Source organism: Sinocyclocheilus anshuiensis, unplaced genomic scaffold (genome assembly GCF_001515605.1).
Source record: "Sinocyclocheilus anshuiensis isolate Anshui unplaced genomic scaffold, SAMN03320099.WGS_v1.1 scaffold207, whole genome shotgun sequence".
NCBI classification, from domain to species: Eukaryota; Metazoa; Chordata; class Actinopteri; order Cypriniformes; family Cyprinidae; genus Sinocyclocheilus; species Sinocyclocheilus anshuiensis.
In genome coordinates this window covers 1,343,934-1,355,646 of record NW_015551045.1, presented here as the reverse complement: position 1 = coordinate 1,355,646, position 11,713 = coordinate 1,343,934, and the positions used below count along the sequence as shown (strand labels likewise).

The 11,713-nt window shown below is 35.2% G+C and overlaps 1 protein-coding gene across 2 annotated transcripts in view; it reads right to left on the bottom strand.

Moving 5' to 3' along the window:
- Nucleotides 1–208: 208 nt before the first annotated feature.
- Nucleotides 209–11,713, bottom strand: part of LOC107661674 (gamma-aminobutyric acid receptor subunit beta-2) — an 85,808-nt gene continuing 74,303 nt past the window's right edge. The window contains exons 7-10 of one of the 2 annotated variants that reach the window (XM_016451385.1): nt 9,074–9,226; nt 4,608–4,852; nt 2,885–3,025; nt 209–763 (exon numbers count right to left, since the gene is read on the bottom strand). In XM_016451385.1, the coding sequence (XP_016306871.1) occupies nt 416–763; nt 2,885–3,025; nt 4,608–4,852; nt 9,074–9,226 (887 nt within the window). In that variant the 3' untranslated portion in view covers nt 209–415. The remainder of the gene's footprint in view (nt 764–2,884; nt 3,026–4,607; nt 4,853–9,073; nt 9,227–11,713) is intronic. The other variant, XM_016451386.1, reaches the window with a different exon arrangement.

Below are 11,713 nucleotides of genomic sequence, written 5' to 3'. Positions count from 1 at the left end.
AAATTTTAAATTATCCAGTGCTGCTCTCTTAGAAATGGCTAAAAGGGGAAAGAACCGTTGACGTCCATGCTTTGATTTTTTCGTTAGTATAAAGATAACTAATTTGCAGCAGTGACTGTTTTGATAATTTGGCAACAAAACAGATTCACCTTGTCCTAAAATAAATCAATTAAAAAGAACTCTATCAAACCAAATGCAAGCGCACTGCAAACGATTGATTTTTGGAGCAGGCACCATTTGTTCTTAACCTCTTTAGAGTATCAGCGTCAGCCAGAAATTAAGGTGAACCCAAGGTCAAAGAGAATTAGTCCTGGTTTGAATTTGTCAACATAAGCCCTGCTTGTATTGCAAAATCACACGGAAGAGTATACGGACATAAAAATAAGTGGCGCTTCTCAGACGGCTGAGAATCCAGTTAGTTGATATAATAAAGCCAATAGACGACGTTGAAGAAGGAAAACACGGTGGGGAAGATCATTCTCGACCACTTGTCGATTGAATTGACGTCAGTTAAGTCAGGGATGGTGATTTTAAGCTGTGAAGTGCGTCGCCGTAGTCGGCTCTTCTTCTGAGCCACATGGCGTTCCAGCGCATTGCGTCCAAAGTTGTGTCTGGCCTGGCCGGGTTTGCGATACTGCAGCGAGGTGCTGTCGAAGGCCAGCATGGTTGCACGCGGGTCACCCAAACCCAGGGTCAACTCTGATGAGCCCATTTCATTCTTGATCTCCAGAGGACTGAGAAGGATGTTTTCATGGGGGTCCATCTAAGACACAAAGACCCATCAATAGGTTAGTGCTGATAACAGTTTTCCTTTTCTTCCCTTGTAACCTTTTGTACTGTTAATGATTTAAATAGTCAGAACAATCACAGATTGTTTCTAAAGGTTTTTCTTTCTTTTACAAAAATTGCACGGTTACACTTTATTTCGATAGTCCACTTTAGACATTCTATTAACTATAAGTAACTTTGCAACTACATGTAAACTAATTCTGATTAATTTGCAACTGCATGTCTACTAGCTCTCAGAGTAGACTGTTAGGTTAGGGTTAGGGTTAGTAGAATAAGTTGACATATACTTGCAAAGTTTCTGATAGTCAGTATGTTGTATGTTGTGGACCCATTAAAATAAAGTTTTAGAAGATATCAAGCAGACAGTCTACTAATGACTACTAATGAAAGTTACTTACTGTTAGTAGAATGTCTAAAGTGGACTATAAAAATAAAGTGTTGCCAATTAAACTAAACAAAAAAATTAAAAATGTAATTGCGATATTTCATCTCATATTTATAATATTTTCTCACAATTGCGAGTTTACATCTTGAAATTCTGACTTTTTTTCCACACAATTCTGAATTCTTCATTTATCATAATTTTGAGATATAAACTCTCTGAAATTCTGAGAAAAATCTATAAATTCTGACTTTATTTCTCACAACTGCAAGTTTACATCTTACAATTCTGACTTTTTTCTCTGAATTGCATGACACAAACTTGCAGTTGTGAGAAATAAAGTCAGGATTACATGAAATAAACTCATAATTCTGCCTTTTTCCTCACAATTCAGACTTCTTTTCTGAGAATTGTGTGATATATAACTCACAATTGCTATTTATAAAGTCCAATTCTGAGGGAAAAAAAATCTTACAATACTGAGTTTATATTTCATAATTCTTACTTTATAACACACAATTCTGACTTTTTTTCTCAGAATCGCATGAATAAACTCACAGTTATGAAGTCAGAATTGTGTGATAAAAAGTCGCAATTGTGAAAAATAAAGTCAAACTGGAAGATATAAACTCGCAGTTCTGACTTTTTATTGCAATTGCAAGTTTAAATACCTTTTTTCTCGCAATTCAGACTTATTTTCACAGAATTGTGTGATATAAATTTTGCAATTTTAAGTTCCAATTCTGGTTCTTATTCTTACAATTGCAAGTTTATATATTACACATTTCTGACTTTATTTCTCAGAGCTGCTAGATTATTGATCATAATTCTGACCTGGGCTAACATGCAATTGTGAGTTTATATTATAAAATGTCAGAATTGTTACTTTTTTGTCAAAACAAGAAATCAAATGCTGACTTACTTACTGCTTTTCAAGAATGATTCTTTAAACTTTCAACACAGTATTTAACACATATTGAGACAAATCAACAAAGTGCCAGTAACACACAGTGGGAATGGGTTGGTACACATGAAGATGTAACGCAAAGGTAAGACATGGTGGTACACATGATGGTATTTATGCTATATATTGCTACAAAATGATTACCTTTTGATGACAAATAATAGGGCATCACATTAGATGCTGAACTGAAATTTTGAAAAATCTAATAAATGAACAAAAACATTTTTTTTTCAATTGTTCTCCCTCAAAAACAGATCGTCTGTTCTTTTCTGAATTGTACTTTCAAACTTTTTTAATAGTAAAAATTTCAAAACATTTGTTTGGTTGAGTGGTTAGGAGGGAAAAGAGAGGTGATGATGACAATGGAGAAAAAATAGATTGTGCTCTTAAAGGAATAATTCACCAAAAAAAAAAACAACAGTCTGTCATGATTTCCTCACCCTCGTGTCATTCTTAACCCGTCTGTCTTTTTTGGTGCACAAAATTAAAACAAAACACTGACAAGCTCCAATAGGACAAAAAAGTACCATAAAAGTAGCCCATATGACTTGTGTAAAGTCATCTGAATGCATACAATTGGTTTTTCATTAGACAACATGAGAGTGTTCAAATTATGACAGAATTTTCTGTTTGGGTCAACAATTCTTTTAAGAGGAAACAAGGAATCGCAAAAAAAACAAAAAAAAAACAGGCTCAAATAAATTTGCTGCATTGTATGCCGTTATTCTCCTGATGAACTTTTTCAGTACCTTATTTTTTGAATCGCCTAGTCCTAATGCTGCATCATCCACAAAGATCGGTTCCCACATGGAGTCATGTGCGTCAATATCCCTCTGTTTCATTCTGGCATACAGAGCATCGTCTCTCTGAACTACATTTCCCACCAACCACTGAAAGCATACAGAATCAGCACTGTCAAGGCAGTTACTTCAAGAGAGGTGGTGAAACTTACATGGTGGCTTTAAGAGTGTGAGGCAATGCTGGCATTTTGTGGATTATGCCTCAAAAATCCTAAAATCCTAAATCCAGAATGCTACAATATACAACATCCGAGCACCAGCGAAACAGCGTCACAATTTCAGCAAACTAAAAGACCAAGAGTCTCGATCAGTTCCATGAGTGCTGTTATTGCTTCAGCTATTATATATAGTGGTTTTCAAATGCCAAACAAACAAACTAATAAATAAATAAACAAACAAATAAGATCTGTTCTAATAGGGTTTAAAAGATCCAGGGAAAACAATTCTTAATGCCGATAATAAAAAGTCTGGACCCTGAAGCAAAACTGGCTGAGAATTACTGATCTATGTCTCGGTTTTATAATTATATAACATATATAAACAACTAAACATTAGTTTATCCTCTAACTATAGAACACTATAAGCCAGCATTATCCTGAAATAAGCAGTATGCTGTTCCTGAAATAATGATAGACCAGTCATTGTACAGATTTTATAGGGCAGTCTCATGTTAGTTACAATCAAGTTAGACATTGAAATTGCGGTGAAGATATGAATACGGACTAGACAGAACAATCAAAACAACCATTCACAAGTGAAAGGCGTTGACACTGACATCGATTTGTTGCGACAAAACCACCTGAAGTCATTTATTTAAAATCAGAGATGGCGATGTCCAGTGACATGAGCGTCAGCGATCGTTGCTTCAGTTTTATACAGTTCAGCAGTGATGCAATGTGATTAAATCAATGTATTTGTAAACAACATTTAACTATTTCATTTAACTATTTAATAAAAATATTCAGAGAAGAAGTGAAGAACTACTTCAGAATATTAATATACTAGTTTGGTGACAAAACAAGGTCCCGTTAATCAATGTAAGTTAATGCATTAACATTAACAATGGACAATTCATTTGTTTGCAGTTTTTTATGCATTTTTGTTAACATTAGTTAATAATAACATGACTATTAATTGGCTGTTTAGGTTAGCACAGATACAGCTTTTGCAATTAAATTAAATTAAATTAATTTTAAAAAATTCCCAAATTTGTCATTGTTACTTTATATTAAGTAATGTATTTAAAGAGATTTTCAACCAGCTTTGTGTTGTTAAAACTATAGTAGCATATGTAACTTTTTTTGGTAACACTTTATTTTAAGGTGTCCTTGTTACACGTTACATGTACTTACTATTATAATAACAATAAATTATGCATAATTACATGCAAGTCACCCTAAGCCAAACCCAAACCATATAATAAGTACATATAGTTAATGAATATTACTCAGTAGTTAAATGTATAATTACACTGTAACAAGGACACCTTGCAATAAAGTAACTTTTTTTTTTTTTGTATCACCACAGTGCTTTTTCTCTTGGTAACATTGATTCAAATCAAAATTATTTTAAAGTGTTACCACTATTTTTACAATTAGCCTTTTTATTACTGTGTAATCAGAGTTAACGTTACTGTGCAGCTATTATGGTAGTGTGTGAAGTTCAAACATACTTTGTTGGGATCCATTCTCATCCTTTCATTGTTGGCTGTGGAGGCTTTCTCTGCAGCTCTCTTCTGCCGCTGCGGTCCTCTGCCGAAGAAGATGTAGTTGACCAGCGCGTACTCCAGCAGAGCCAGGAAGACGAAGACGAAACAGCCCATCAGGTACATGTCAATGGCTTTGACATACGGGATCTTTGGAAGCGTCTCCCGCAAATGTGTGTTGATGGTGGTCATGGTCAGCACAGTGGTGATACCTGCGTTCAAAAGGGACTCATTGTTAAGAGCGCAAATCACAAGAAGTGGGCTCGGTTTAGCAACCATAATTCTTGGAAACAAGGATTTATAAATACTGACTGTTCAGTCCCTTTATTTAGACATTCAACTAACTATACGTAACTTTGTAATCATTAGAGTATACTGTCTGTTTAGTATCTGCTCACAATTTATTTTGATGGTCCCACAACACACATTCTACTGACTTATAAGTAACTTCACTAATGCGTGTCAACATATTCTGCTAACCCTAATCTAAGAGTCTACTAATACTCTAATAAAACTGAATTAGAGAATGGCAATGAATGAGTTGACCTGTAGTTGCAAATTAATGAAAGTTAGTTGACATGTAGTTGCAAAGTTAATTAAAGACCCCATGTGGTGAAAATCAAGTTTTTAACGTTGTTTATATGTGTATCTGGTCACACTTTAGTTTGGAGATCAGTTCTCACTATTAACTAACTATTATCTACAACTTCTGCCTCAACAAATTCCTTATTAATAGTTAGTAAGGTAGTTGTTAGTTTAGGTATGGGGTGAATTAAGGGATCTAAAATATGATCATGCAGAATAAGGCACTAATATGTGCTTTATAAGTACTATAAACAGACAATACGCTAGTTATATGCATGCAACTAGTGAGAACTGATCCCCAAACTAAAGTCTTACCATATGTCTGGTATTTTTAATATGCTTAAAGACCGACCATGAGCAAATTCAACAGTCAACAGCATTGCTGAGTAGTTTGTCCTTAAAAATGCAGTGTACCAAAATCAGTCTCAAAAACGCAGTTTGAATCTGCTTGTTTCCCAGTATCACAAACATTTAACCAATCCCATCAACCTGTGGGGCGGGGCTTGTCATATCATTATCTCAACTCATCATAGGTTTCTATTTACAACATGTTCTTGCAGCGTTGAGCAGTGTAGCCAATCACAGAAATATCTGTTGACTCCATGAGCGCACTGACCAATCAGAGGCGTTTAAGTAAAGATCCACTCAAAACACGGGAGTTTTGTTCAGTGCTGAGTTCTGCACACTCGCAAATCCTCTCATTATAACAAAACAAAGTATCGATGCAATGTAAATAATAGATTAATAGTGCAGTGTAGAATTTCATTGATTATAATGGAACTTCATGTGATTCAAAGATTATAAGGGGAGTGCTCACTGTGGGCTTTCTAGACTATAATCCATTCAGAATTTGAAGACATTCACTCATGGATTCACTCCCCTATAACTATTTATCTAGTACTGCCACTTGCCATTGTGTAGCGTTCACTACTTCAGTTAACTGAGTGAAAGTGAAGCCAGTCTGAGCTGCTGTGATTGAGCGGAGGCGGGGACTAATTTGCATATTCATATAGAACCATGCATAGTAAATGAGGTGAGGGTGTAGAGTTACATTCAAGCCATTTTAAGGCATAAATTATTTTAATGGGGAAAACATTCAAATGTATCATTTTGATTATCAAAGATGTGTTTTAAGGGATAACACTGCATTAAGATTTTAATGTCTGAAGTGGACTATCAAAATAAAATGTAAAACTATTTTCTGTAAGCTCCTTGCATTTTAGCTTTAAAAGAGGGATTGCATGGTAAATAGTCTGGGGCAAAATGTGTTAAAGTGTTTATACATAACCATCTCTCAAGTTATACAAACATAAAAGGCTTTACGTTTTTAAGTGAAGTTGCCCATGCATTGATGTATTTTTATCCTAACAAATAAACATAAGAGTACACTGTAAGTTTGTTGCGTACTCTCACTGCATTCTGTGAACATCAAACCAGATCACCCTGAGCATGTCCTCATTTAGAAAGTTAGGTAAACATCTGTGCATGTGTGAGGGGGCTTTATCACAATTATTTTCTTTCAGCTGATGATTCAGATTCTTTCATTTGTATGATTTTTCATGCTTTCAGCTGGCAGAGTGGGAGTTGTGCACCTTAATCAGTGAAACACAAAGCCTGCCTCCAGCTAACCGGTGATTAACAAATAGTTGTCTATTTATGCATTGAAATATCCATTCAGTGCCATTCTGACAGTTTTCATGACATTAACTGTGGATCCTGTGACAGGTATTGCAGAGCTTATGAGGTGCGGAGTTATTATTCTCCATAAACCATTGTGTTTTTATCATTATTACTAGCAGTATAGCTAAAGGTGATGCCACTAAAACATCTCACCCTTCTCTGTTCCCCATCTTCACGTCTCTTGGCTGCTAAGCACTGTGAGTGTAATTTGCATATGGAACCAATTTAGACATGATTAAACTTGACCAATAGCACAGCAGATCCTGTCCTCCTCCTGCCACGTGTTATTGGCTAAATCAGAGAATTATGCAGCTGATACTCTCTCGTGAAGTAATACACAGAGGAAAACTGGCCATTTTCTAGCTCTATCCATATAAATGCACATATGCAATCAAATGCCTAATGATTCTAATCAGGATGAGCTTTAAACAGTAATATCTGCTCATTCTATACATGCACGCTCACTCTGCCTTCTGTTCAACGCTACAGCGGTTTTGCAATTGTGTGGATGAATGAGGCCAGGCCAGACAGCAATCACAAAGAGTGCTCTTTTATTCACACTGAGAAGCTTGCACGCTTGCTGCCTACATCAGCCTTACATAACCAGTGATGACGGGAAAAAAGTGGAGGCTTGCAAAACACAGAGAGAGAGAGAGAGAGAATGTGTGGTGTAAAAAAAAGACAAAGGCAATCAATTCAGTAAGTATGTCTGTTACTATGCTTGATTAATGACTTTAAAAAAAAAGTATCTCGCAGGGTATTTGGGGTGAATCTAATGAAACCTGCTCATCTTTAATAAAAAAAAAAAAGCAAAATTAAAAAAGTATGTATTTATGCTTTAATACAATAACTTTAAAGAATTAACTATTATATGTATATATATATATATATATATGTATGTATATATTAGTGCTGTCAAACGATTAATCGTGATTAATCGCATCCAAAATAAAAGTTTTTGTTTACATAATATAAGTGTGTGTACTGTGTATATTTATTATATTTATATAAATACACACACATGCATTTATATATTTCAGAAAAAGATGTTACGTTTATATATTTATATATAATATACATTTTATGAATATAAATATATACATGTAAATGCATGTACATATTTTCAAAATATATGCTGTATGTGTGTGTATTTATATATACATAATAAATATACACAGCACACACACATATTGTCACACCCCAGTGGACTGTTTGTTGTGTTTTCTCCCTCCTATGCCCATATTTGGTTAAGTTCCTGTTCTGGTTAGTTCATCTTGTTTCAGTTTATTGTCTCATTATTAGTTAACCCTCCTCACCTGTGTCCTCATTAGTTAATCCTCCTCACCTGTCCCTCATCTTCTCCCCTACTTAAAGTCAAGCCTGTTCAGTTCTTTTTTGTCGAGTATTGTGAATGTTACTTTGTGTGTGTGTTTTCCTGACCTGTTTGGACATTACCAGTTGATGAATAATTAAAGTGTAATTGGAATTATTCGTCTTCGTCATCCTGCCTGATCCCACACACTGAATTGTGACACATATATTATGTAAAAAATAACTTTTATTTTGGGTGCGATTAATCATTTGACAGCACTATATATATATATATATATATATATATAAAAATCTTAAAAATGTTATGTACAAAAATCTTAAATGTTATGGATTGAATTTTATAAATGACAAAAACCGAGATCAGAAATTGCGATTATAATTGAGCTAATTAATTGTGATTATCAATTTAACCATTGTGCAGCATGTGACTAAGTTTTAATTGTCTAACACTAGAATAAAATTCCCAGACCTCTAGTCAATTAAAACTTGACTAAACAAAACAATCAGGATAGGTTGACTAAATATGCTAAAACCAACTCAAACAAGTAAATAAATAAATAATGGTTGTGCAGTACAATGTATTTTGTTGTTGTTTATGGTTTACATTTGGTGTACAGTTTTTTTTCTTGGTAAAATATTTTTTATGTATTTTTAGTATATATATATATATATATAAACATTTTAATGTTTTCATCAACTGTTTAAAGCATAATTCAGACTTATATAGCATCACAAATCATGTTTACTGCAGTCTTAACTCATATATTAGAAGTAAACATATATATACATAATGAAAGTCACCAGCTGTGAGAGAGTTTTGTTAGATTAGCACCTACCTAAAGCAACTCTGGCAGCCGAGGCATCATAGTTGATCCAGAAGGATACCCAGGACAGGATGGTGATTAGGATGGAAGGCATGTAGGTCTGCAGAATGAAGTAGCCAATGTTTCTCTTAAGCTTGAAGCTCAGGGAGAGGCGAGGATATGAACCTGAATGAAAACAGCAATTAGCCAGATTTATAAAATGCTTTTTGTACATTTTAATAGCTTTTAATATTTTGCTTTACAACCAGAATAAAGGCGGGCTTACACGGTGCGATTCTGAAGGTCGGAACATCGTTAGCTCTGGCACGTCACGATTGAGTTTATCCGAAAATCGTACGGAGGCAGTCACACACAACACGAATTTACTATGATTTTACAAACTCTGACGTAAGCATTACGTTTCGCGCCATTCATAAAAATATGGATTCTGAGGACAAAATAGTTTTCTTTGTGGCAGGCGGCTTGTGACGTTCAAAAAAAAAAAGAAAAACTACGAAGACAAAGGACATGGCAAAGACAATGGCTGAAAAACAGAGAAAAGCATGGACTTTCTGTTCTTCATAAAGAACTCGAGGCAGTAGGCCATTTCTGAATTTCTGCTCGTTTTGCCGGAAATACAACAGGCATATTCATTCATAAAGCTGAACGGCAAATTTGGCACATTCGAAATAACAAGTAAAAAATAGAAATCTATAATTAAACTAAAATTATTATAGACTATATGGTTTTTGTCATCTTCTGATTGGTCAACTTCAGATGGATCACCAAATCGTCTCGTTCAACCGCACAACCGATTTTTTTTTACATGTTTGAAAATTATCGGGAGGACGGGAGGTGCTCGTAACGTCTCGGATCGGCCCGTAATTCTTCTCACACGGTACGAGCCGCGACCATGCGAGCATCTACGATTTTCTCCCGAGAGAAAAATATCGCCTGCGAGCTCGTACGACAGCAAAAATCGCACCGTGTACGCCCGCCTTAAGTCCCACTCACGACTTCCTCCATTAATCATACCTAAGCATCTACATAATTGCGTACTAGATTCTCTACTATATGTAATATTCACATTTGCACATCGAGGCTTTTAATCTCATAGGATGAAAGTGATGCTTGAACATATGCAGATTATTACATATACAGTTTATTTAGATAATTTATATTTATTTATCTCTATATCGGCCTTAATAGGACAATACAGTGAAGGAAAGACGGGCATGATAAAGGAGAAGAATAGAGGAAAGGATCAGGAAAAGACGTTAAAGCAAGAATTGTGTTACTGCATGTTGATACAATCTGAAAAGGTAAAAAATAAATAAATAACAATAAATCATTATGTGCATTAACATCACACTGCAAATGCAATGTAATTACTTGAATGGCCTAAAATACACCACAAATGCATTACATAATTAGAATTATACTTGTCTCTTTATTATGTTAGTCTTTGTACTATAATATTTAAGAAATGGTTAGGGTTAGGTTTAGTTATAGGCGATATAATGATGCATTGCAACTAAAATTATTGTCACTGTACATTTTTCTGCCATTTTCGGAACTATTTTAGATTCTAGAATGTCACAGCACATCAGCACCTAGACTGAATGGTGTAGTCTTCTTGTTTAAAAACTTGCCAGCTTGGTAGAGCGGTTAAAGTTTAACATTAGCACACTGTCTTCATCCTCTTAGACATTCTGGACTAGACATTACTTCCAAAGACTGCATCTACAGCTAACCGACTTGCATGACAAATTCCTGAATATGAAAATGCAGTCAATGAATAAATCAAGTGGTCACACAACACTTCCTTAAATAATTTATAAGAACACCCTGTTTCTTGTTTTTAGTGTGTGTGTGTGTGTGTGTGTGTGTGTGTTTCATTCTCAGGTCAGGCTTGTGTGGTACAGCTGCTGGAGGCCTCAGATAACACCAGCCATGCCAAAACAAGAGGTTTCATAAACCTGGACATTAGTAGCTGCCCACGAGAGCCAGATGTTCTGGTAGTTAGCATATTTACAGTATATGTGTCAGACTCTGTTCCGTGTTTTGTGGTTGTTTTGTCCCAGGTGTTTCCCATGATGTTTCATTGCTCCCAGGTGTGTCTCGTCATCCCCTCCTCCTGTGTGTGTATAAAAAGTGTTCCCAGTCCCTAGTTCTCTGTCTGCTGTTAAACGTCTTCCTGAGTTCATCTCCCTTGGTTCCTGAAAATAAAGTCTTGGTAAAGTATTCTCGAGCGTCTCCTCGTTCCTCGTGTGTGTGTGTGCGCATCGTGACAATATGTGCCTGAATGGGTGAAGTTTTTGACCTCAGAGTGCCCTAGTAAAGGGAGAAGTTGTAGACTTTATGCATTTGGGAACACCTATTTTAAGCTGCAAGTTGGTCTTTTCATCAAGGTAAAAATATCCCCTAATCATATTTGTGACCCTGAACCAAAAAAAAAAAAAAAACAGTCATAAGGGTCAATTTTTGTAAATTGAGATTTGTATATCATATAAAAGCTGAATAAATAAGCTTTCCATCTATGTATGGTTTGTTAGGATAGGACAATATTTGGCTGAGATACAACTACACTCTTAAAAATAAAGGTGCTTCACGGTGCCTTAGAAGAACCTTTTTGTCTAAATGGTTCCATACAGAACCTTTAACATCTGAAGA